Genomic DNA, 27453 nt, shown 5'->3' with positions numbered 1-27453 from the left:
CTTTCAAAGGTCCAGTGTTTCTCTTAAGAGACGATGGAGGAGGGCATTCCCCTCCCCACTCCTTGTTCCTGGTTTGACCATTTGTTCCATGTTCTACTCTGCTGGGCAACTGGCTGACTCCTTGCCTTGCCTCTTAAAATTGAGACTTCCACTAAAACCCCAGTTAAAATCGATTCTCTTTGATTCACTGCTGCCTCTGTGTGTAAAGTGCGGGCTTATGATTTATGTCTCACCACTCTGCTTTAAGGAAGATTTTTCCTGGGCTGAGAGCCTTTCAGTTTGCTCCTTCCCCCTCAGATGGCATAGTGGAGCTTGATTGCTGTTGTTTATACCTGACTGCCACTTACTAGTTGTTAGGGTCTTAGCACATTGCTTAGCCTTTCTGGGATTCAATTCCTTCACCAGTAAATAGGAGCCAATAGCAGCACCTACCTCCTAGAGCTCTTGTGAAGACTTCTGACTTAATAGTTTTTCCTTGTTTACAATGTTTTCACAATGACAACTGACACATAGTAGGTGCTAGAGTATTGTTATCTCAGCCTCCCCGGCCAGTCTGTTTGCTGTCTCTAATTGCTCAAGGATGCCCAGGAGAAAGCTGAAGGACTGGGTTGTCTGAGCCTTGACCACGTGGCTCCCACTGCTGTATGAAAGACTGTTCTCAGAAGGAAGGGAAAAAGGTTTTGTTTCAAACACTAATGAAACACTCTGTGTGACACCAGAAGTGCTCCCAGCAGCAGTGTTTAACATTCAGAAGATCCTGGCTTTAATGGCTAGCATACAAGGGCAGGAAGTGTGTGTGTGTTGGGGGGGGGCGTGCGGGGGACAAAGGGTGCATGGCAAAGAAAGAGAAAGAAAGAAAGAAAGAAAGAAAGAAAGAAAGAAAGAAAGAAAAAGGAAGGAAGGAAGGAAAGAAAGAAAGGAAGAAAGAAAGAAAAGAAAGAAAGAAAGAAAGAAAGGAAAGGAAAGGAAAGGAAAGGAAAGGAAAGGAAAGGAAAGGAAAGGAAAGGAAAGGAAAGGAAAGAAGGAAGGAAGGAAGGAAGGAAGGAAGGAAAGGAAAGGAAAGAAGGAAGGAAAGAAGGAAGGAAGGAAGAAAGGAAAGGAAAGAAGGAAGGAAGGAAGGAAGGAAGGAAGGAAGGAAGGAAGGAAGGAAGAAAGGAAGGGCAGAAGAGCAGGGATATGTGTGTCCCTCCATTTCCCAAAAGGCCAACCTCCCAGTTTCATTTCAGGCCTTGTTCCTCACTTTGACCTACTGTAGCAACCTGCCCTGTGCTCTTTTCCTAAAAGTGGGTATCAGAGGAAGTTAATGCATGACGTTATCTATTTTGTTTTCCTGCTATGTTTGGTGATGTGGTGGTGGTGGTGGTGGTGGTGGTTGGTTGGTTGGTTGGTATCAAAAGACCAGTTTTACAAATCAGCTCCAAACTCAAGAATGTCACACATAGGTGGCACCTGTTGCCATGACAACCTCATACCTCCCCATAGTCGGCTTCCCACACATACCTACGAAGGGTTACCTCACAGCCTAAATAAAAGACAGACCCTTCCCACCTTCAACCCCCTCCCCGCTTTGTCTTTCTTTCCTCTCTTTGTCTCTAATAAACCTCTTCCACGTGGAATTGCTTTGGCCTGGTGTGGTATGTCCAGACACCAGCCGCTACTTTAATATATCAGCAGTGGTGGTGGTGGTGGTTGTGTGTGTGTACATGTGCATTCACATATGTATACCCGTGTGTAGAGATCATAGGTCAGTCTTGGGTTTTTTTTTTGTTTTTTTTTTTTTATGCCATTTACCATGGTTTTTGAGATAGTGTTTCTTACATGACCTGGTACTCATCATTAGACTTGGCTTGCTAAGCAGTGATCCCCACAGATCTGTTTATGTCTACCTCTCTGCTGGGATTCCAAGTGCACACCACCACATCTGGCTATTTTACATGGGTTCTGGGAATCACTCGGGTCTCAGTGCTTGATAGCAAGCACTTCACCAACGGAGCCATCTCCCTAATTCTTAGAGGTAATGTTGTTCACAGACTGCAGAATCCTCTAAGGAAGAGCTGTCACCAGGGTACTAAACACCTCAGTTATTAGAAGTTCTTGCCTACAAGCTAGTTGGAGCATCTAGGAGGGAACAGCCAGCTATGGCTAGACGTTGCTTCCCAAACTCCCCCTGGAGAAAATGTTTTTCTAACTCTTGATGAAGAAATGGCTCAAGCAACATTGTTTTTAAGGCCAGCATCCTAGAGGATGACGAGCAGCTTCAAGAATGTTTTGTAGATCCTAGTCTCCTCTCTCCTGTTCCTCACATAACTAACTGTGAGGGAAATCTATTTATACTTGGTCAAAGTGTCTTGTTTGTCTGTTGCAATGCTGCCCCCTGCTGTTATTGTAGGGTAGAGGAACCATTTACAACACCGTAAAGGAATGAATTTGGTATTTACTTATCTGAAAGGCTTTGGGAAGAGTCTAGAGAGAGAGGCTCCAGGCAGGTGAAGAAGGCCTTCGGTCTACAACTCACCACCCAGGGCATGTCCTCAGTTTCATAGGCTCCTCCAGTGCTACCCGAAGTGGAGACTTGCTTAGGGAAATGAATATTCTGCCCTAAAATGCTGCCTGGAACTGTCCTAGATTTGGCAAACCTCACCCCCACCCGAGGGCTGCTCCCAACAGTGTGTGTGTGTGTGTGTGGGGGGGGGAGGACACGACATTTCCTCCTTAGTTTAAGCTCCCTAGGACAGGTGCTTCAGCCACACCCTGACTCAAGGTCACTCGCATAGGTCCCTCTGCTCCACTCTCCGTGCCAGCTCCTCATTGCTCAGCAGGTAGTCATCGATGAATGTGAAGATTTCCTCAGGGGTGACAGGTTCCATATAGCGTTCCCGGTCAATACCCTGCTTGTCAATTAACACCATGTTGAAGTAGGAACGAGTGAGGCGCTGGAATTGCCTAGACAGAGCAGTTCAGAGAGGAGTGAGTCCTAGGTCCAAGTCCCTCTGTTCTTTTATAGCTGTGCCCCTCCTTGTTCCACCCCTGCCACCCCCATCTCAAATCCTTTTTGCTTATTTTCTGCTGCATTCCTAATCCTGGTAGCCTTTTGTGTCTAGCTTTCCCTCCTAACCCTAGCCTGTTATTTCTTCACTGTGTTTTCCACTTGAAGCAAGAATATTGCACAGTGCATGCAGCCTGCATGGAGCAGCTCCGGGAGACATGTAATTGGAGAACCTATGATTTGCATGCACATTAAACCTAGGAGCTCTAAGGTTGATTAGCAAATTGTGCTAAACTCTTCCATTCGTAGCTGCAAGTCTCTGTCCTCAGTATTTCCTAGTCTTTTTTGACTGCCCTGAATTGTTCCTGTCCCCACTGAAATTGAATCCTAGAGGTAGGTATTATTTCTCAGAGAACACTGATGCCTTTATTGGACCTGAGCATACTTTGAGGAACTGTAAGGCTGATAATAGATAGATAATGAGAGAAGTCAACTTCTACCACCTGTTACCTATAACCTTCTCTTTCATGAGGGGCAGATAGATATGGTTCAGATTTCAGTCACCAAAGATGCCTTTTTCTCCTTTGGAGACTGGAAGTAAACAGAGGAAGTCATAGGCAATGAGATGCAAAGCTTCCTAGCGATTCTAGTCTGGCGTGGAATCCTTTGTGTCTCTCTCAGTTGTGGCTCTTCAAAGTCACCTGAGGTGCCTTTATGAAAGCCCAGATCTGGACTTTGAGGTAGAACCTGGTTATGTGTATTTTAAGACTCTGTTTAGTTCCTTTAGAACTGAGAATCACTGTCGTGATTTAGCTATAAGAGTTCAACACAAGAAATGCCTCCAAGACACTAATTCACATGTACTGGCTCAGCCCTGCTCTTGGTTGCTATTGTCCTATATCAGCATCTTGCCCATCGCTGCCCTGCAGCCCCGCAGCCTGCACCTGAGCTCCTCAATGATGCCTGCTGATAGTTGTTGCTCCCGGATGCGCCCCACCTCCTGAGGTGGCTGTCCCACCAGCTCAATAATGGTCACATGCCGCAGGTCGAGTCCACAGGTGGATTGCTGGGAGAGAGAGAGAGAGAGAGAGAGAGAGAGAGAGAGAGAGAGAGACCATTAAATAAAATAGCCTTTTGTATTTACATTCTTAGGCTACTTGGATAACCCCCTACCCTGTGATTCCATTAAGGCAACATGGGAAAGGAAGGGTTTCTGCAATGATCACACAATCTCGTAATCAAGTGATCACAGTACTATGAGGTCTGTATAACCTCTTCCCTCTCATTCCTGAAGTACTGGCTTCACAAAAGTGTTTCCTTGATTCTACTTAACTGTCTGAAACATATTGTACAACATGGAATAGAAAAGAGAAACACTTCTTGATAGCCACCTAGTCTGGCCTTTTTTTTAAAATCAGTCTTTTACCTACCTTCCTATCTGTTCCATTTATCAGGTAAATTCACCATGCAACTTCCTTGCTTTCCTTTGTGATATCATGGCGCTTAGGTACTGATAGTAATAGACAGCACCGACCTGGAGTGAGATAGCTTGGGTTCAGTCCCAACTCTACCACTTATTAGCTAGTGATCTTGGCCAAGTCACTGAATCTGTTTCAGTTCCCTCAAGTCTTCAGTGGGGCAAAAAATAGCACATACATCATAGGAGTTGTTGTAAGAATTAGTTGTATATGTGTAAAAGCATGCCAGTCATTATGTGGTACTTACCCGGCACTTATTATACAAGTGAAATTCCTTGGAAACACACATGTAGGTTATTCTTAATATTTACATTTGATGACAGCTATTTTACAAGCCTCTCTACATTCCATTCCCAGCCTACACCCAGTTCCTTGCGAGATAAATCTACCATGCCATACTTACTGACTTTTCCATACATACCATACTTACTAACTTCTCCGCAAAGACATTTTAAAATGTGACCAATATACATAATGGTAAAATGAATCAAATGCTATCCACAAAAATAGTAGGTCTATGTAGGTAGGCTTTGTGTTACACAGAGTAAACTTTTTACTAAGCCATTAGGTCGCACCTGCAGCATAGAGATTTGCATTTTGTAGTACCGATTGGAGGGATCAGGAGCAGAGACTATGAGGAGTCGCTGTTTCTCATAGAACTGATCCAGGAGGCCAGCAGCCGAGTTAACATTGACATTAATCTTCATAGCTAGGACAGAAGCAGATGGTAAGTTGGAATATGCCCTTCTTCACCCCTGAAAGCATTCCAGTCTTGTATATCCTTGCCCTCCCTTCCCTGAGGTGAATTCCAGAAGGAAACCTGAATATTTTATACTCTTCTTTTTGAAGTATAAGTATTCTTTGGGGGAATGTTGGCCCTTAAAATAGACCCATCTCAGAATCTCCAGACTCATACCACATGCATTGATATCTGACCCCCTAGACGATGGAAGGAGTTCTTTCAGAGTGCCCCTGAGCCACAAGCCTAGTCACTCCTTTCCTAGTTTCACTCACGAGTACAGACAGGTGGTGTTCCTGACCACTGTCGACTTGACTGGCAGACTCGGGATGGGGTCCCCTGGCGTTCATAACCACCATCACAGTGGTATTCACAGATGGCACCATAGTTGTCCCCCGCTGAGCTGCAGGTGAGGTAGCCGTGCTGTGGTGGCTTCAGAATGGGACAGCGTCTCACTACCAGGAAGAAGGTCAAGTTAAAGATTATGTTATCTCTCATAGTCAGGAAGGGCTAAAGGGTCTACTCCAGGCTTTCTAGGACAAAAGACTTGAGACGATCCGAATGAAAAGATTTTCTGTGTTTTCAGTAGGCAGGAGATACACTTTTCTTCACTAAGGAATTAATTTTGACATGCAAACCCAGGTTCCTAGTCTTTATAGACACACACACACACATACACACACACACACACACACACACACACACACACACACACACAGAGTCATGCATAGTCATCAGATGACTGTAAATGTATAAAAGAATATTGTCATCTATGTTTGTAGACTTTTATAGATAACCAGTGTAAATATGACCAACGTGCAGAATGACTTTCTTTCTTTTGAGATCTGATCTCACAATCAATATAGCACAGGCTGAGAAGGATTCTCTGGGAGTCCAAGAGGCTCCAAACTCACTGTCTGCCTTAGCTTCCCAAGTGCTAATCTTACAGGTATGTGCCACCATACTTGGTCAGACTTACTTTTAATAGTGTATAAGTTAGATGAGTCCATGATCGAGAAATGGGTTAAACCAATCATAATACAGATTTAGAGCAGAATTATTATGTTGTACTTAAAAATATTTCTGGAAGCAGTATCAAAGAACATGGGGCTATTACTTGTGATTTAATAAAAAGTAGGAAGAGTGAGCTTAAATTATACATTGTAAGTATATATAGAGAAAAGACTAGAAGGAAAAATACTAAGATGTTACAACAATGAGCCCTGGAAGATGGATGTAATAAATTATTCTATTTATGTGTTGCTTTAATTTTAATTTTGAGATAGCATCCTGCTACTTAGACTAGGCTAACCTTCAGCTTGCTTTTCTCTTTCTGCCTCACCTGCTGGAATTACAGGCATACAGGCATGTGCTACTCTACCTGGTTATTTTTTTCAAATGTCTAGTTATAAACATGAATTTTTTTAAAATGACAAAAAAAAAAACCAAAGTGAAACTATATAACCAGGAGCAGAGAGGAAGGGGGCCAGCAGGCCACCAATGTTATCGTTTCAGTAGATAGATGCAGCAAGAACTGATTAAATTTGATCAGTTTGAGTACTAAGAAGAGAAATGGATGTAGACTATTTATGAATTGTATCTAGATTTAGAAGGATGATAAAGGCTTGTTGGAGAATCAAGGTTCCTAGAACAATTTTATGCCAATGTAGTGTAGGTTTTCTTAAAACATCTGTTTGATGAAGTTGGCTTTTCCCCAATATAAAAAAGAGGAAAGAACTGTCGTGGGTTTCTGAAGGTCAGGGCAGAGCAGGAATTTGAACAGTGTATACAATGAAGAGTCTTTTTTTTTCTCTCTCTCTTTTCTTCTGACCTTGTACTTTTACAATGAATTTGCAGCTGGCCCGGTTGTAGGCTCGGTCATAGGCAGTATAACGAATCACATGTTCTCCTTCAGGGAAGTGAGAACCAGGCTCTGGACCCCGAAGTGTCACCCTGCATGAGACAGGGTGAAGGAGTTACTCAACAACTAAGGGAAAGAGAGTTAGAATTGAGATCTGAGGCACATCTTTTCTACAGGCTCAGCCTGGATTCTCTGGTCACGTGAGCACAGTAGGTTACTGGGAGATCCTGCTATTTAAAGGTCATAGTCTATCATGTCTAGATAGCTCCCCTCAGTTCCATGCAAAATAGAGAACTCACTTTCCCAGCAGGGTTTCCTCTTCTCTACCTAATCTGGGGAGCCCAGCCCCCACACTCTACCTGCGAAATGTCACTTAATCCTTGGTGAAGTTACAGGTTCAACTTCCTGGATTGTGTCTCCATGCAAATGAGGTATCCCAGAACCTTAAGCCTCAGCCAATAAGCCTTCACCCTAAGAAGAACCCTTTTCCACTTTTCAAGGTTTATATGGTTCTTGTTCACCCCAAATAAAGAATACAAACTGTTCCTTTGAATACTGTCTAAGAGAGCTGTTTCATTCAATGTTGTCTAAAAGAGCTGTAACACTGAAATCCTCCAAGAATACCTTCACTGCTGGACCAGGATCCTGCTGACCCACCCTTTCAGAACTTTGCTCTATCGTTCACTGCCTAGTGTATATCAGTGCCTGAACACTCAGAGGGAAGAAGTGAACAACAGAACTGCACTGGGGAACTGGGAGAATCTACTGGGGACACAAGAGGCGTGCATGACTCAAGCTCACCTGGTGATGGTACCATCAGCAGAATCTTTCACTAAGGGTGGGTCCCAGTATACTCGAGCAGTTAGTTTCTCTGGCTCTGCCATTTTCTCACGAGAGTGAGGACAACGGATCTTGGGTGGATCTATGTCTGGTGATGTAAAAAAATAAATGTGGATTTATAGATCCCCTGCCTTCCCTTGTGGAAGCAATATTTCACACCACTGGGTAGGTAAAAGAACAAAAGTTCACCTTTATCTAAGAAAGAGGGGAAAGGAGCCTGGCTATGCCTACTCTGTATTGTCATAGAGAAAAATAATTCTGTGATTATAATTCCACATCTTCTGTGAACATAATGCCAGATCACCTTTTGTAACAGAATAACTGGAGCTACCAGCATTTACCTACACATACAGGCTCGCCTCCACTCCATCGCCCATCTTCCATGCAGATGCGGCTGCGATCTCCTTCTAGGTGGTAGCCACTAGAACAGCTATAGTCACAACGGGAGTCAAGCAGCATTCCATTGGTGCACGTATAGGTGCCACTAGTGATGAATGGCAGTGTGTGGCACCTTATCTCTAAGAGAGAACCAAACAGCAAGTTTAGCACCCTATAGGACTCTCTGGAGGGGGTTCATGAGTGTCTACCACAGTGTGTCTGTGTGTGTGGGGGGGGGATTTATATTCAACAGAGAATATAGAAATCTCATCCAGTCTGCCCTTTCCCTCAAATTGTCCTTTTATAATTTCATATTACAAAGTAAAAGAACAATCTGAGTGGGATGGAGTGTGGGGTCTAAAAAAGTAAATCAGTTGTCTGAGTGCATCATTATGAAAATAAGACCTCGGTTTGCATCCTACCTTCACCTCTTGCTCTCTGACTTAGAGACATTGCCTCATTTCTCTGAGTCTTACTGTTTTTCTTTTTAAACAATAAACTACATTTATCGCACAGGACAATTTAAGGGAAGCCTCAGCAATGGTTAATTTTTGCTTCTTGTTCCTTAGATGCTGGGCCTTCTTCAACTGTTATATGCCCTTAAAGCGTGTTCAAAGTTCCTTGGCTGCATACACTGTTAAGCTAAGGCTCACTTGGATGCCACAAGGCACACTTGGACTGTGGCTTTTGGTCCACTTGAGTCAGGCCACTGTCTGGAGGACATGGTGACATTTAATAAAAGCAGAACATGTGTGCTTTCAAGACTGTTAGTATATAATTGTGAGCCTATCATTAGTCTTGTTTTGGCTAACTGATATTTGAGAGAAGTAAGCCACACACATTTCTGTAGCTTGTCTCAGTCTTACATAGAGTTTGAATGTTAGAAGTTTTAAGAAAAATTTTACATAGGCTCTGTTCATTTTTTTTTTCTTGACTAAATGAAGCTTGATGCTGAGATGATGGCTTTTCTTTCTCCCTGCATTTGTTATGTAAAAACACACACACACACACACCCCAAAATGACCCCTTTGAAACCAGAGTCAAGGAGAAAGCTAGGTCTCTTCAGATGAATCCATTTACTCAGTATTATGGGACAGTGAAAAAAAGTAGATTCAATCACGAGGAAGGCCCAAGCTAAAGACAGGACTCAACTGTACCAGCCACCTCATGGAAATGGGAACATCTCTATGCTATTGACTACTTTTATGCTTATAATTCATAGCTTTATATCTTTTTTTATCACTTCAATTCAAATTCACTTTGGAAATGTTGAGGTTTAAGTCCTAAAGCTACTTACTTATTAGGGCCTAAAGGGTCATGGTAGTAGCTCCTTTTTTGGCCATCCACCTTCTTCTCTCCTTCATAGCTTTTTTTTTTCCACCAAGCTCATGAATCTCTGAATTCTCAGCACATATGGACACAGGTGTGCAACATGCATGTGCACACCTTTAAGTTTCTATCCCCTTAGCCTATTAGCAACCTAAAGGATGAGCTGACTGAGTTCCATCAGCATCCTGTGCACATAGAGGTCCTTTAAATGGTATTTGCTGACCACATATGGAAAGCCTCTTGCTGCCAAAAAGCTGAAGAGTTTGAATAAAAAGTAGGGGCTTGGGAGATGAAGTGAGATAGAATTCAAGCTATGTGTGTATATGTATTCCCATATCATGCTATTGTGGATTCTTTTTACTTTAAAAAGAAAATGAAGACTAGCATATGTCTCATCAGCTCTACTGGCAAGACCTCTAAAGTTAGGAAAATTAATGACACTTGACCACAAGTGTGAAGGAGTCTGGAACACATCCTTGGAACCTCCAGGAAGTGGCCCAGGCCTAGATCAGTTAGTTCCTCATGGCCAAGTCTTGTTTGCCCACACACATTTCTGGGTTCTTTGAGTCAGAGTGGCTGGCTGTGACTTAAATATCCACATTACTTGGACAGTAACCACCACATACAGAGCAAAAGAAACCACAATGTCAGGAAGAGAAAAGGCTCTGTTGAAGGCCTATGGAAAGTTACCAACTTTCACAGCATAAAACTCCCAGGTATATACCTTTCATGGCCAGCAGGCTAACTTCTCTCTCATACACATATCTGTATATGCTCACATGCAACTTACGCCTGCAGTAGGCAGTTCCAGACCAACGCCGGCTTGGCAAACATTGCACTGACTTCCGTCCAATCAATCGAAAGCCCCGGTCACAGGAGAGCTCACAACGTGTGCCTAGGCTACTGTGATAATTTCCTCCCCTTGGTGAGTAGCATGTGGCTTCTCCATCCTGGATATTCAATGTGTAACACCATCGGGGGACTGTAGTAGCAGAAGAAAAGTAAGCTAGAAGTACAGTAATAAACTTTACACAAATAGTAACTATAAGCAACTCAGTGAAGCTGGGAGTAGGAGAGGTTGCCCTTCTCAGGGAAGAGTACACTATTGAGCTGTTGTCCAGTGCCTTAATGGTCAGTCCTGAAAACATGCATCCAAGTAACATTATATGGACTCAAATACGTGTGCATGCATGCACACATGTGTGTATACATATAAATGCAAATATGCACACAATAACAATTGGTAGATAAAGAGGCCATACATTTGTAGGACAGCGAGGAGGGGTATATGGAAAGGGAAGGTAGAAATGTTGTAATGGAAACACAACTTAAAAAAAAAAACAACAACATCAACAACAACAGCAAAACAGTGTGGTTGTGTCAAAGGGGAAGAAAGAGAACTCATTGGAATAGAAGAGAGATCCCAGAAACAGGCTTACGTAGGTCAACATGATTTTGGACAAAGGTTCAAAACCAATTTAATGGAGAAAAGACAGCTTTTCAAAACAAATGACACTAGAGAAATTGGAGTTTCAGGTGCAAAAAAAGGAGGCAGGGGAGGAAGAGAACTAGAACCTAAATCCCACAACTTACTCAAATTCTCATCAAAATTGACGTTAGATTTACATTGAAAACAAAAGGAACAGTGCTTATGGAAAAATTAGAAAATCTCTGGGATTCAAAGATAAGCAAAGAAGTTTTAGAAGTGATACTAAACGCATAAATTATTAAAGAAAATCAACAAACTGGACCTTTTCAAGGGTAAAAATTTTGCTCTATGAACAAGTTCAAGGAAAATGCAAAAACTGGGAGAAAATATTTGCAAACCACATATCACATCCACAACAAAAGGCTAGTGAATAGAATACAGAATATAGAAAGAATTTTCAAAACTCAATAGTAAAGATGTGGACAAAAGACCCAGAGAGATATGTTATTAAAGAGGATATATGAATGATTAGTAAACATATGAAAAGATGTTCTGCACCATTAGTCACTAAAGAAATGCAAAGTTAAACCTCAGGGCAATATCATTAATAAACCCCTTAGGATGTCTAATGTATGGAATGATAATAGAAAGTGCTAAAGGAGATGGAGAGAAATCAGAACTACAAATTTCTTTGGAAAATAGAAAAACAATGGCACACTGGAAAATAGTAGTTTATCCAGAAGTTATATACTTTCTTTGTTAAGAAAGTTGACCCCACAACTTCATTTCAAGGTGTTTACTCAATGAAAATAAAGACCTGAGTTCACACACAGTCTTACACCTTAATGCTTGAAATATCTCTATTCGTAATTGTCAAAAATTGGTTTTGTGTGTGAACAGCATAGCTAATGGGTTTATCTCTTTATAAAGATGTATAAGAATAATGTGCAGGTGACAACACAGATGACTTCTAAGTGTATTTTGGGAAGCTAAAGAAACAAGACTCCATTATATGACAAACACACAGGCAATACCATAGGCATAGAATACAGCTCCACATCAGAGGTAAAGACAGAGGAGAACTGCAACGTGACAGCATGGCACACGTTTCTGAGGAGATAAAACTGTTTTTGTTCTCTGGTGGTAGTTATCTTACTCTGTGTATTGGTCAAAACTCATAGAACAATACAGCAGACAGGGCATTCTGCTGTATGCAAATTTTAAAAACCTGGAAGATGTACATTAGAGAGAGAACAGGATTGTGACCTCAAAGCAGACTGCTGAGGAATGAAAGTCTACTCCCTGTTCAGTACTGAACACACAAGTTTTTAGGGTGGTTCTTTCATAAAGATGCCTTACTGGTAACAAAATAACTGACTCTTCCACTGGTTCTATGTTCTCGTTTATATTTTGAGATAGAGTCTGCTATACAGTCCACGCTGGCCTCAAACTCATGATTCCCTGCTCTAATCTCCTGAGTGCTGGGATTACAGGTGTACCAGTACACCTCATTCCATATGGTTCAGAGTTTAGAAGGACACAAAGAAACAATTGGATGGTGGCCTGCCCAAGTTTACCCACACAGCATGAATTTGGAAGGCAAAAAGGACCATATAAGTTTATTTGATTTTCAAATCATAGGGACAAGGATATGGGGAACTTTTATCAAAAGCACATCACACCAGGAGGTTAAGGAACAATGGAAGGCTAGGGCCTCTGTTCTCATGCATCTGGAGAATAAAGATAGATGACAGAGCAAAAACTATTCTCTAACCAGTACGATGCTTTGGGCTTCCACTATTAGTTTACGTCAGTGGCAGTGGTGGGGTTGCCATCTGGAGATACCATCTCCGAGTTACATAATGTTGCTTAAGTGCTCCATTTGTTCAGAGCTGCTAATTACAAAGCCACAACACATATCACAAAGACTTACACGGGAGCCTGGGATCTCAAAAGCATGTCTGCTCTTTTTTGTCTCCCACATTCTGTCAAGGAAAATACAAATCAGATTGAAACTGGGAGAGGAAACAAGAATGGAAGCTAGAGATACAAAGCTCAGAATACAAAGAAAGTGATAGAAGTCCAGCTACTGTCAACAAGTTCAAGCTTGCTGGCCTGGTCTCAGAAAGACAAATATCACATTTTTTTTTTCATATTTGTGGTTCCTAGACTTTATACAGATGTAGAGAATTATGGCATGCAGGTACAAGTGGAACTATCTAAGGGGAACAAAGAGGACCAACAGAAGCAGTGAGGGGTGAGAAATAGGAGGGTACAGAGATAGGAAGGGATTTGTCCAACATACAATATATACTTGTATGATTTTTTTAAATTGCTAGCCCAGAAGAATTGTGACATAAGGACAGAATGTTAGAAGACAGGAAAGGGACAAAGCCACAAACTCAGTTTTCAAATAAGGGAGAAGGTAGTCTCTAGGTAGTATAGCCTGTTACCACTGATGGGATGACGAGCACAGTGTTCTAGAACATTCCAAGGTGAGGCCTGTGAGCTGGCAGGGGAACTCAAGAACAAGTTATTCCAGGATGACCTGATTTCCTTTCTGGGTAGGGCCACCAGACTGGTAGAACAGGGATGATGATAGATAGGTTATGGGCAAGTCAGTGAGGCATATGCCAGACCATACTTTCCATGCCATTGATGTGGCTAAGATGAAGAAATACAAAAGAAGTGACAATACAGTTCAAGAGAGTCATAACTGGCTGAACAACACTGCAACTGAAACTAAGACTATGGCTAAATGCTGCCTGGTGAAATGTCTGATGGGACATGTGATCATATTGAGTCCTGAGTTTATGAGTCGTTCTTCCATTTTCATGCCCATCTCATATAGTTCTCCCAGTAGCCCTGTGAGGTATGCAGTCTTCATCCTTATAGATGAAGTGATTTTTCCCAGAGTTGCTTGGGAAGTAAGGGTCAGGGGCAGGGGCAGAGGCAAGGTGGAACCTAACTTTGTCTATTCTAAAAATGGGTTATCCTAAGTATAAAACCTGCCACTGTAGCTGCCATTTTAAAGAATCTATTAATCCATCCACATGTTTCGTGAATCCAAAATGCAGTTAGCTATATAGTAAAATGTCTCCTCTTGGTCCTTCTCATATGCCTGTGCTCATTATTCCCTTTCCAAAAGGCCCATGGTAGCAATTTGTTTATAGATACAATGCAAACCCTTGCATAGTGTCTTACTTTTCATTTTTTTGACACATATGCAAACATATTGTGTTCACTGTTCCCACCATTGCTTTACATTTTGTGGTTCTTGGGATCAAACCCAGGACCTTCTGCATGCTGGGTAAATGCTCTATTACTGACTTATAGGTGCAGTTCTAACTACTATTTTTGAAGTTAATAATATGTTTCCGAAATCTTTGCATATCACAACATAGCAAGTGTGCACTTTATTTAAACGGAGTAACATTTATAGAACACTTAGTATTATGAGTGACACATGATAATCACTTGTCCGGGGTTAACAAAGCAGAAGGGCTTTTTGGGGGGGGGGCATATAAGGACAAGAAAGTCTGACAAGACAAGGAAAAGGCCTTGTCTGTGGTAAACCCAAGGTAGCCCAGTCAGTTACTAGTTTGCTCAGGACTGAGAGAAGCTATGGGGCAGCTGCTTAGCCACCAGGCAGGCTAAGACTGCATCTCCAGACTAAGATTTCTGACTCCAGGAAGGTTTCCTGATAAGAGAATGGCAGAAGGTTTGTGAGGACAATACCAAACTATGTAGACAGTTTTCTCTTCTTTTTACCTTAAAAAAACAATTAATTCCATTTTTAATGAAAGATATGGGATGCACATGGCTCTGTGGTCAGACAGACCTCATTTTCAATGCCCATTCTGCCTCATTAGCTTCTGTCCATTGTAAGCCTCCACTGAGCTTAGTTGTCTGGGCTGTAAAATGGGAGATAATAAAGCAGCCCCATGAGGCTGCGGTGAGAAGCAAACGGGATTCCATACATGAAATGCCTGCTCTCCAGAATGGTGTTCTCTAAATCAGTGTCTGGCTTGGAGCCACCGTTTCACCTGTCTTCAAGCATCAATACACTGTGGCATCTATTTCCAGTACTTCCGCTTGGAGATATCAGCTCTAAACTGCAGGAAGATTTTAAATGGTACAGTTGCAGAGAAAATGGTCACAAGGCACAACAGGGATTACAAGGGAGGCCAGGACCTCTGGTTGTACTTTTCCTGGCCACTCCTTTCCATGCATCATTGATAACCTTGTTTAGTTTGTTTTAGGGCTGGAGACCAAGTTCCAAAGACACTCGACACCAAGGCAAATACTATTGTGTGGCATATAGGTTTTTAAAGGGATTTTTGATCATTTAAAAATAACCAGTGAGGCAGGTAAGGGCTAATAATGGGGGATGCCAGACCCTTCAAAAGTACTTCTGGGACTGGAGGTATGGCTGGGTGGTAGAACATTTGTACGAGGCCCTGAGTTCAATTCACAACACCACATAAAGAAATACCTTTTACATTTGGTTTTTTTAGTATCTGATTCTTTCATTTTTGGGTTCCCAGGAGGCTAACTGTCACTGCCTGCTTTTCATATGCTTCGGTGGGAGTGATATGCATTATGCCTTTTGTTAAATAATCATTCTGCTCCCAGCACGAAACAGTCTATAATGAAGGTCAGACGAGTGAGTTGTCTCAGCAAACAAAATGAACATCCATTTCAGAAGAGGTACAGAGTAGAATAATGAGGGCCAGCAAGATGGCTGAGGGGGTAAATGTATTTGTACACAAGCCTGACAACCTGGGGTTGATCCACAGGACCCACGTGGTAGCAGAAGAGAAGCAACTTCATGACAAGTTGTCTTCTGACATCCACACATATGCTGTGACACCCTCCCTCCAAACAAATGGATACATTAACTAGAAGAAAAAAGGATGGGCTGGTGAGGGAAGGACTGGGACTGGTGTGCACTAAATCAATTTTGGGGGGAAAAAACAGTATACCACCCTAGCTAAAAGACAGATTTCATGTGGGGAAATGGTTTAAAAAGTGGTCAGACTAGGACCCAGGGCCAGACTCTGGTTTAAAATGGTTTTACTAGGTCACTACATTAGGGGAATGCAGAAACTTGAGCCTGGGAATCTAATTAGGAAACAATAGTCTTTGTCCATGTATGAAATAATAATAATTCTAAAGCCCATGTATTAAAGAAATGATAGGTCTTGGTGAATGACTAGTAAGAAATAAGGAGGAAAGGGGGTTAATTAAACATGCTGGGGGTTATTAGAAGTCACATTAGGGTACTTGGAGGTCTGAGTCACTAAGAGGGTGGTGGTAGGATTACCAGAAAGTAGAAGTAGGACAGTCAGGTTATGGTAGAACTTTTGATCAGATAAGACAAAAATTCTCTCTTAGACATCTCTAACTGGGTTTCTAGCAGTGTTAGAGATGCAGTCCGGGAGCTCTGGAGCTATGTCAGGGATCCCCAAAATTCAGATCCCAGCCTTCTTCTCTCTATGATCACTACCCACACATCATTTCCTATCTTGGCTTCAACTGTGGTCAGAATAGAGAAATTACTATGGCATCTGAGGAAGGAGAACCAGGAAGAAAAGGGTGTGCTTACTGCTGCTTGAGAGATCAGGCAGACTGACGCCCAAGGCCATATGATTTGGAGATCAAGAGAGAACTATCATTTTCAAGATGTGGTGTGTCAACTGGAAATATGTGGGTGGATGGGGAAACAGTCTGTAGGGAACCTAGAGTCAGAGGTAGTAGTTGTGCACCATTATCAGTAAAAAGAAGTTAAGAAAGAATAGCTTGAAAGATAGAACAACCCCATGTTTGGATCATTTCTCTACTGAAACTGCTTTCTCAAAGATCACCATTTATTTACCACCTCCGCAACTAAAATATTTCCTATCCTTAGGTTTGACCTTTTTGCAATACTTGATGTAGTTGATCTCATATACTTTCTGGATTTCTGTATTTTTTAATCTGTAGCTTTTGTAATATCCCCAATAGACAGTCTTCTTCTACACTGACCACTAATTCTTCTTCAATGATTTATCTTTCTCTTCTACACATATCTAGCAATGTCTTCCAAAGCTTGACATTGATTTTTCTCTTCAGAAAGCCCTGTCAGTTAAGCCGGGTATTCACACAACTTTCTCTTTAAACTATCTGCCCAACAACCTTCCAAATTAGTGTGTGTGTGTGTGTGTGTGTGTGTGTACACGCAGACGTGCTTGTGCTCACGAGTGTGCTGCGTCTCTGTGTCCTTATCTCATGTGGTGGTGGGGATTGAGCTCACGTTGTCAGCCTTGGCAGCAAGCTCTTTTACCAGTTGAGCCATCTCTCTGGCTCCTAGCATACTTCTTTAAGTTTGTCTTTCTGAAATGTTTTTTACAGTTTGCCTTAGTATTCAGAATGGATTCTTCCAGGCATTAGTGCACTCAATCTTATCACCTGCTTTACAACATCTGTGGAATACATCCTTTTATTGTGGCGCTGGGACTCAAACACAGGAGAGCCTTCTACACTCCATAAATTCACTCTGTTATTGGGCTACACATCTAGCCCCTCTGGGGTCCATCTTTACTCTACATTTATTTACCCCCCAGACTCAAATATCTCTCCATAACATTGCTGTAACTGATTCCTGGAGCATCTCCTCAACTCAGGCTCTCCTTCTTCTACCTTTTATTTTTCTAAACAAACTAACTTAGTGTTCTGAAATATCTTTTACATTGTCGCCGCCCTGTGGAAAAATCACATGATCACTCTTTAGAGCTCATAGCATAACACATAAACTCTTCTGTGTGTCCAGGAAAGCATGGGCAGAGAGAATCATAAATTAAAGTCATTTTAGACATCACCTGAGGTAACTTGCTATCAATTCAGGAAATACTATTCAGCATTCTTTCTGACTCTCCTTGGAAGGACCACTAAGTCACGGAACCTTTCCTACTTCACTCTTTATATTCAAGTCTCTTCTCTCCTAATCCACCCATATTCCATCCCTTCAAGTCAGTGGGATTTCTTCTTAGCCTCTTAGTGTAGTAAATTTGGTATACTTTTGATCTCTTTGGCAATCTGCTTTGTCAAATGTCTATAACCTTTTCCAGTTCATCACAATCTCCCTGTTTTCGAGGCCTATCCTGGATGTCATCTTTCACAAATGACCTCTTGCCTGAATTCTTATGCTCCTAGTTCATTTGTGGCTGACACACAGTTTCACATGTATTCGCTTTACATGTGTTAATTTTATTCTCACTTCACAACCAACAGAATGCAAGCTCCTCGAGGGGGCAATCCCCTGTTGTATGTATCCCGTGTATTTCCCACAGGCTTACCCTACACGGTGAGAGGCATAAAGCAGATACCCAGTCTATATTTAATGACTCCTACGGGCTGGGGAGGTAAAACCACACAGCAATTCAGTAACTAAATTTGTAATTAGAAAGCTTAGTACACCTGCTGGGTGTGGAGGTGCACACCTGTAATGCCAGCCCTGAGGAGTCTGAGGCAGAAAGATCTTGAGTTCAAAGCTGTCCAGGGATACATAGTGAGACCCTGTCTCAAGAAAGGAATGAACAGAACAAGAGGGCTCGGGCTCAGTGCCAGATCGCATGCCTAAAAGCAAACAAAAGCAAAATCAAAACAGTGGCAAAGAAAAATCATAGATCCTGATGATTCTCTGAGCTCAAGTCTGACACATATGAGCTAAACATGAGCGAGGATGTTTCTGGGAAGGTCCAGATCCTAGGCCAGAAAGCATCCTAGCTGAGCTTCAGAAAAAATGAGAATCACCTCTGTAGTCCAGGGCACGGGCACGGGCAGCGGGGACCTCTTCTGCATATACTTCATTGTAGCTTTCATCTGGAGAGTAACCTGAGCCTAGAATGAGGAAGAAAATATAGATGTATATTCATTTCTCACTCAAGCACTTCCCGGTACTCCCATCCTTGTCTTTCCCATAGGATCTGACACTTCATGATAGAGCTGTCAAGTAATTTGTAAAGCTGCAGAACGACTGTGGGTGATCCCGATCATAGGATGTACACAGAGAGCAACCTCAGAAGGGTGACATGTGGTGGGTGTTCACGGGTCGTACTGGAAGACTCGCAAAACAAAAAATAATTGAACTCCTTAACCACTGATCAATTCAGCCAATCTTGACTATAAACCACCCAATTCCCTGGCTGAAGCTCACACGCACAGCCTTAGTGAGTAGCCAAGCACTGGAGATGGACCGTTGTCCCCAGCTCTGAGGAAACAATAGCACCAAAGTGTCTTCTCCAGCGACAGACATTGCACACAGTTTTCACAGGAAAACAGTATTTCAAGTTCTCACTAGCCTACAGGGCACATTAAGCACCTGACTGTAATTGTAGGGAGGCACGCCAAGACAGGCGGATGGCTTAAAGGGCAAAGGGGAAACTAGAATGCCTTCATAAGCACCTTATTCTGGCTTGGAGTAAAAAGAGAAGTCGGAGTAAGGTTTTGTTTGTTTGTTTTTGTTTTTGTTTTTTCCTCCTCAGTGCTGATTGATCCTAGGGCCTCACCCGTGTAGTGCAATGGCTAATTTCCTCTCCTTCCTGTCAGGAACAGCTTGAGCAGTGAGCAGCTGAACTAGAAAACATTCCCAGCCTATCTTCTTCCATTCAGTTAAGTGGTCCAGTCCCTTGTGGTGGCAGGTCTGCGGCTGTCTGGGAGACTAAACAGTGTGTTCCAGCAGACGCAGGAAATCGGTCATGAGTATGAACTAATTGGGAAACAATTTCGTTCTTTCCATAGCAAAGTTTCCGGGAGACCTTCTTTAATGCCCCTGAGCTCTCATGCATGTGCAGGAAGAGGGCAGCCAGCCTAGTTGCAGTCTGAAGATAACTCTCCGGTTCCTGGAGAAGGCATGCTTACAGGGCAGGGCTGGGCTTTAAAGCTGGAGCCCTTTGACCTATGTAAACATCCAGAACGCAAGCTTGTGGCCTTTTCTTGGGCAGAGGCACAGGGTCTCCTGCAATAAAGAGAGGGAGGGAGGGACAGGGAGAGAGACAGAGACACAGAGACAGAGAAAGACACAGACACGGACACACACACACACACACACACAGACAGAGACAGAGACAGAGAGAGAGAGACAGAGAGACAGAGACGTGGGCAGGACAGGTAGGTAGTGATGGTGGTGTTAGTCCAACTCAGTAAACATGGAGATGAATCAAATTGCAGGTTTGCCTTAGGAATCATGTCCTCCTTGGTTTGCCCTCATTCCAAAAGGAAAGGGTTTCCCTTTTTCTCTTCAGTTTTGCTCTTTTCACCTTCCAGTTTCTCTGGCTTCCCTTCATTCCTCCGTAGGTCCCCTCTTCTCATACCCACATGGGAGGTTTGTTTGTGCAGCATGGAATCTCTGTCAGCTGTTTCAGTTTAGTTGTTAGTCTCAATCCCTCACAGCTTTTGTAAACAGGGGACCAGATGTGCTTGGTTCCTTAAAGTACTGGGTCTCCCCATTCTAATTGCAGAGCTAGCTTGTGAAGAAATGCTCATCAGGGAACAAACAGCTGTTCACCAAAAGAGAAAGAAGGGTGTCACAGGCCTAGGTCTGGATAAAGTAATGACAATGACAATTTAGCTCTTAATCTGTAGAGCATATGCTAGCTCATTATGTTGCCATACCATCTCAACTGAGTACACAACATTAATGCTCTCCTACATAAAGACACAGAAGCTGACTCAGAGGAATAGAAGGAGTTGCCCAAGGCCTCCTAGATGATACATTGCAGAGTAGACCTCCCAGCCCAGGCCCGTTTGATAGTAAAATTCAAATGGTAATAAAGGCAGTGTTTTGACTATGTTCAGAAGGGATAGAGTCAAAATCTGTCATGCAATCTAGCATTTTCTTCCCTTGTGGCAAGGGGTGGGGTAAGGAGACCATAGACCACCATGTATTTTATACCATTCCAGAATTACAGGGGATGTGGGAAATCTGAGGGGAAGACTCAATCACATAATTATAGTCTCCACCAGAGTGCAGAGGTAGCGAAACCAGTGCTAGGTTTCTTTTGTACCAGGAATGGGCTTGGGCTACATAACCACTTAAACTTTCCCATGTCGCCTAGTTGCCTACTTTTGAATATTTTATGCACATGTTGGGATTCTGAGGTGGGGTATAGGAAAGAAGGACTCAGCCTCTGTCTCATTCCATTTTCCTGAGCAACAATTCTCAGTTCCTTTGCATCAATCAGTGGTTGTTTTACTGTGTGGTCTGGTACTGGGTTCCTTCAAATTCCACAGCCAAGTGGGACCCTTTAAGCCCAGCCCTTGGTGGCTATATGGTTGGAAAGATATTTGATAATTGAAGATGATGTTAAGAGCCACACTAATGCCTGCCTTCTGATGACAAAGACAGTGTGAGTCCCTGAAATATGCAGATATTCCAGTACACATTTTTAACCCACTCAGCTCCTTGTATACTCCCTAACATTTTCCCACTCTCTGTTCATTCTTCCTGGACACATTTTCTCACTTGCCCAGAGTCCATACTTAGCCATTTTTTTGTGCATTTTTTTTGTGCATCTTTGTGCCATTCTCATTTGAGAACAAAGGCAAAGAACCAAACAGTCCTTGAGGTATAGGCGATATTTGACACTTAATTGTTGAATGAGGAAAGGAAAGAATGGGCAAATGGACACAAACCCAGCCAGGAGCTAGCATTGAAGAGGAGAATCATGAAAACTCAAAATATCTCCCATAGTGCAGCCTTCTAAGAAGGCTCTCAGGGCTGTCAGAGACCTTAGCAGCCTGGGTTCCTCCGGAGCAGACTGGGGGTAATTGATGTAGAACTGGGGAGTGCCAGATTTGCAAACAGCCTTCAGAGAGAGAGAGAGAGAGAGAGAGAGAGAGAGAGAGAGAGAGAGAGAGAGAGAGGGAGAGAGAACCTCACATGAAGCTTTTAATGCCTTGTCTGAAAAACATCTCTGGCTTTAATGAGTTTCATACAGGTGTTCAAAACTGGGGTTTGAACCTACAATCTCCACTCCGTTAAGTTCTGTGGTCTTTGGGTAGATTTTGGTCCACTGTAGTTGAATTGAAGCCAGGGAGTGTTTGGGGAGAACAGCTGCATATTTATCTCCAGAAGCCTTGAGCTCTTTTAACCCCAAACAGTGTAAGCTCTGCCAAGGGCTTAATTTGAATTTCTTCGGCTGAATGTCAGCCCTTGTGCTTTACCCCCTACAAAGCCAGGTTAAGCCAAAGAGGGGAAGAAGCTCACATACTTGTCTGAAAGCTGGATGCAGCTGTTCCAGGCAAACAGAGCTGCTGCCAAAGGCCTCTACCAGGAGCCGGGGGTATGTGGAAAATTTTAGCTGCAATGACTGCGGCTGTGGTGGTTGCCGTTTGTTATTTACTCATCTCTGGATATTTTCCTAACCCCATCCGTTGGGACTGTCTCATTCCCCTACTCTCTCCAGTTGTTAGGAGGGCAGACACTGCAGGCCACAGAATATTTTTAGCACTTGAAGTGCCACTGCAACCCAATCAAAAAACCTCTGTATGGTGGTTCGGTATCCTTTCCTTGTCCCCCACCCCCATTGCATTCTACCCGCCTCTCTTCCTTAGTCCACTCTTGTCAGCTCACCCTGTCTCCCAGGGGGTGAGGCGTGAAACATTCAAGAATCCAGAGAGCTACATTCTTTTTGAAATAAGGATCAAGCCAGAGGAGGGATCCTAGGGGATTCCTAAATCAAAGAATGTAATCTGTATTGTGATTGACCCCCGCTGGCCAAAAAAGCGGCTATACAAATCCTGTAGATAAACCCTGGGAGGAAGAGAGAAAGAAGGGGAAGTCTGGTGAATTCTTGTTCCCTCTCAGTAGACTGTATGTCTCCCTTCTTTTTTTTTTTTTTTCCCAAAAGAGATACATGGTCTGAGTCCTATTTTGTAGTCTCCACAAGGATATTTGACTCAGGAAAGAATTAATATTAATAAAGATTTGGTTTATTAAAAAATGCAACTTCTAAAGAGGTTTCAGTGGACTGTGGATAGAGTTTAGCAGCAGAGAGCTTGGGTAGGATTTGTGAGATTCTTAAATTCAATCCCATGTGTAGAAAGCAAGCATGTAACAAACCAACCAACTACACAGTCAAACCTAAAGTCCCCACTCCTTGTCAGGAAGCTAAGTGAAAAGGCCAACTGAAAAAAAAAAGCAAGAAAGAAACTAGGAAGCATCCCTCAAAGGCCACGCTGTCCTCTTTCACTTGTGTGTTACAGCCTATTGCCAAGTAGCTACTGCTAGGATGATGCCTCACAGGCCCTGATTGGCAGCCCCTTCTAATATTTGATCATGTTCATTGCCACCCATCAGTTTTTCTGTGGGCCTAAGTTAGGACTCTCTCATTGTCATCTCGCTCTTCCCTCTTCTAAGTCTTCCTACTGGTCTTGATCTCCCTAGAAGGAACGGACAACAGTTCCCAGAACTTACCTGCGTACCATGTTGGTGTCACTGCGGGCATTAGGAGGAGCAGCAGTGAGAGAGCACCTCTCTGAGTCAGTGGACTGGTCATCATCGTCGACAGGGAAGCTTCAGAAGACAAGACTAGGGCTATGTGGCCAGAAGTACCAGGATAAAGGGGAATGACTTTCAGAGCAGAACCAGCTATGAACTCCCAAAAGTGAGAGGAAGCAGGCATATGACATCTGTGAGGAAGAAGATTTGAACATTCATCAATTCCAGTCCGTGTTATCTGGACCATAAACCTTTCCTGCTTCAAAGCATAATAAGACTTTTTGGATTTATGGTCCCCCTTTCTCCCAGCAGGAAGAGAAGGGTATTAGGAGCTAATCTTCAGTGTACTCTGGGGCCATCAAGTGCAAATATTGCATGGTCCAAGTCACAGGGAGGGGCACTGAAGTTCCAAGACCAGAAAAATACTAACAAAATCACACAGAACTAGGAGGGAATGTGGGAATCCAAAGGCTGCTACTTAGGGATTGTGTCCACTCAGTATTTCTTAACCACGAAGCTGGAGAAGCATTGACATATATGGCCTAAGACCTTCAGCGCTAGAGTAAGGCAGATCTGGATATGCTGTGACAAATCAGCAAATTAGGTAACTTCTCTGTACTTTACCTATACAACAAGAAAAATAGTATGTACATTATTGCCTACCACAGAGGGAAAAATCAGTGTTTTGACATTATTATTACTAATTTCATATTAGACAAGACAGGGTGTTTGGCTTCTCCAGCCTTGCAAGCAGGAACTATAGCTCTGCTCTCTTCTTAGCTCTGGGTTTTGAGGCTTGGTGCTTTGACAGTTATTTCTAGCTTTTAAGTCCAGCCTACCCCTCTAGCTTTGTCCTGCTGAGCTAGGAGGAAGGCAGAGAGGTTAAAGAGGACCCACCTAATGAGCCCACAAGGAGAGTATGGCCAAGTTCCTATTGCTATTTCATTTTCCTTTCTGGGGGAAATCTTCACAGCAATGAGATGAGATGAGAGAATTCTGTAATGCTACTGGACACCTTAAGTAGCATTGTTACAACTCACTGCCCATCAATGTACAATAGCCACTGGATCTTTCAGCAAGCATTCATTCATCATTGTTTCCCATGCAACGCCATGCTCAGAGGGGGGGGATCAATCTCAGACATGGAAACATTAAAAACAAACAAACAAACAAACAAACAAACAAAACAACAGAAAAAAACAAAACCCAATCTGATGGCAGAGTCCTTAAAGGTACATCGTATAAAATCAAAAAGTCACTTTCCAAGTCATTACTTCTTGATTCTAGATCTAGAGTATCTATAAATTAGGACACACACACACACACACACACACACACACACACAGAGAGAGAGAGAGAGAGAGAGAGAGAGAGAGAGAGAGAGACAGAGAGAGAGAGAGAGAGAGAAAGGAATGGGGGTTAAGAAAGTAGAAAGCTGTAGTATAGATGTGATCATAAGGAGAAACTCTGATGGAGATAGAGGAAATAGATTGACTAAAGCACCAAGTGGCAACAGAAAGAGATTTTAAAAAGAGCCAGGGAAATGAGCTCATTGCTGACCCTTCTTCCATATCCAGCCTCAAACCAACGCCTTTGCAGTGGAATAAAGGTTTTCCTGTGTCAGCCCCCATACTCTTTTTGAACCTATGACCTCTCTCCTGCCCACCTCCTCCCCAAGCTCAGGCTGAAAAAATTTGACTCACCGGAGGGAGCTATCGTTCTACTGGAAGCTTTGAAAAGAGCAGGAACATGCATCTGTGGCCAGCACAAATGAAAACAGTATATGATCCAATTTCATTTAAAAAAAAAAAAACAACAAAAAACCAATCTTCTTCCCCCCACCTCCAGCTCTATCATCTAAGTCCCGAGTCTTTTGACCTCTCCACAGCTGTGAAGTTCAGTTTGAGGAATTAGGTGCAGTGTACTTACCTGCTTTTTATTTTATGATTTTTGTGGTCTCGTTCATCTCTCTTCTTTTTCTTTGCTCTCTGCTCCTCTCATCAGTCAGTCGGGGGTGGGAAAAAGCCCTTGTACTTTAACATTCCTAGAACCAGTGGCTCCTGGTCTGTCAGGGCCTCCGGGATTCTGGTAACACTGCCCAGATGTTAGGACATTTACATTTGCCAAAAGTCGTCTTAAAGCTATATTATCCCCAAAGCTATATTTGTTATTCCCCAAGAAATGGTTGGGGGAGGGGGAAGCAAGAGGATTAGAGGAGCTAGTGCTGTCTGCTGCAGAAGAGGGGAAGTGTGACTGTCACTGGTTTCAAGCTCTGGGTGGAGTGATGACTAGCATAGGACCTCCAGAGAGGACTTCTGAGGAACACTGCTTTTTATGACTCAGCATGACATCGGGATTGAAAGAAAGGGAATTTCACCAGCTCCAGAGAGGGGACACATGGAGCTGATTTTAGCTTTTCCTTAGATTTTTCCTATGCTGTCTTTTTTTCCTCTCAAATTCACAATTTCTTTGTCACGTGTATGATACAGGGTCAGACACACTTGGAAATCTTCCCATTAGTGACTTAAGTTTTTGTTTTAGATCTTTTAGAATGTTTTTATATAATATATCATGATCATATTTTCACCTCCTCCAGTCCCCCTCAGATCGTACCCACCTTTCTACCCACCCAACTTCTTTTTTATCTCTATTTGGTTATAACTTTCTGATAAGGTTATGTTTACAAAAAAACCCCAAACATTCTTGTGTATATGTAAGGCATAGGGCATCAAACCTGGGGCTTTTTGCATGCCATGGGAGCATACCCCGGGAGCATATCCCTTCCTTACTAAGTACTTGCCTGAAGAACTAAGATTAATTTCCCATACTATGAATGGAAGGAAAGCATGCCTAGGGAGGCTTTTCTGAAAGGTTCTTTAAATAAATCTAAATAATCTATCCATGGCAAGGTGATATTTATTGCTAAGCTGTTTTTCAGCTGTCTTGGATGGAGGGCTATTCATCACCGGGAGCAAGCTTTCTTTGTCTTTTTTTTTCTGGTAATAACAGTATGTTTACATAGTGTCAACTACCCGTATACCCTTAACCTACTCATAGTTAACATTTCTATCTCTTGAAAAGTCAGTTTAGGTGGACTGGGTGCTATAGGACTAATATTCTAGCACTTAGGAGTCTGATGCAGGGGGAATTGTGAGTTCCAGATTAGCCTAAACTACAGAGTATATTGCAGGGTAGTCTGAAATAGATAGGTTTAATTATGCTTTTAAAAAAATCAGTGGTTTCTGTGAAATGTTATGTTTTGGATGTGACATTGCTATTGCACTCATGAATTCACACCAGGGGTGTCTATGTGCACAAGACCTGCATGAGAGTGCCCATTGACATCCTATTATAGATAAGGAAGGGGGTTGTTAGGTCCCAGCTACCAACCACATGCCCTGTAGGGGCACTTAATGGTCTCTGGGGAGAGGAAGTCATATTCTTCAGTGGTGCAGCCACTGGTAAGTTGCTCTAATTCATAAATAGCTCCCGCTCACTCACTCATGCAGGCCACCCTAATTAAATGCATCCAATCGCAAAAAAGCTTCAAAGCAGAGTGAGGACTTGTCAAGAACAGAAAGGAATTTGGTGTGTTGTGGGTGGGTGGGGGTAAATGAGGTGAGGAGAGAGGGGGATATGATCAATATACGCCCCTTTCCTTTAAAAAGTTAGTTTTCCCTTAGAGAATTTCATACTAGAGCCCCGTGTTTACATAATTCCACTCCTCCCTTCCCTTTCTTGCACTCCTTCCATACCCTAGTAACATCCTCTCATATGCATAACCTCTTATCCAATCCTAAGTGTTCAGCACCAAATGTACACACATGACCAACATTAAATGGTGTCTGTAGGTTGTATGTAAATAATATATGTGTGTAACAGGAAAAATTTTAAGATCTCTATACAATTGTGAAAGAATCAGGGTTTTTATT

The 27453-nt window shown here is 42.7% G+C and overlaps 1 protein-coding gene across 3 annotated transcripts; it reads right to left on the bottom strand.

The window, feature by feature from the left end:
- Nucleotides 1-1780: 1780 nt before the first annotated feature.
- Nucleotides 1781-25813, bottom strand: Srpx2 (sushi-repeat-containing protein, X-linked 2). Of its 3 annotated transcripts, NM_026838.4 has the most exons (12): nucleotides 25451-25804; nucleotides 25225-25276; nucleotides 23498-23712; nucleotides 18835-18921; nucleotides 10402-10593; nucleotides 8246-8422; nucleotides 7866-7992; nucleotides 7035-7156; nucleotides 5479-5658; nucleotides 5040-5173; nucleotides 3931-4052; nucleotides 1783-2943 (listed from the first exon to the last, which is right to left on the bottom strand). In NM_026838.4, the coding sequence occupies exons 3-12, from the start codon at nucleotides 23580-23582 to the stop codon at nucleotides 2763-2765; spliced, it is 1407 nt and encodes a 468-aa protein (NP_081114.2). In that variant the 5' UTR covers nucleotides 23583-23712; nucleotides 25225-25276; nucleotides 25451-25804; the 3' UTR covers nucleotides 1783-2762. The 3 variants fall into 3 exon arrangements, with proteins under 3 accessions (XP_006528669.1, NP_081114.2, NP_001077364.2); XM_006528606.2 differs by lacking the exon at nucleotides 10402-10593 and having other exon boundaries at nucleotides 1781-2943; nucleotides 25451-25813; NM_001083895.3 differs by lacking the exon at nucleotides 25225-25276.
- Between the last annotated feature and the right edge of the window lie 1640 nt (nucleotides 25814-27453).

The sequence above is a fragment of the Mus musculus genome, chromosome X, assembly GCF_000001635.26.
Source record: "Mus musculus strain C57BL/6J chromosome X, GRCm38.p6 C57BL/6J".
Taxonomy (NCBI): Eukaryota; Metazoa; Chordata; class Mammalia; order Rodentia; family Muridae; genus Mus; species Mus musculus.
The sequence above is the reverse complement of the archived record's forward strand: the minus strand, read 5'-3'. Positions and strand labels throughout refer to the sequence as shown.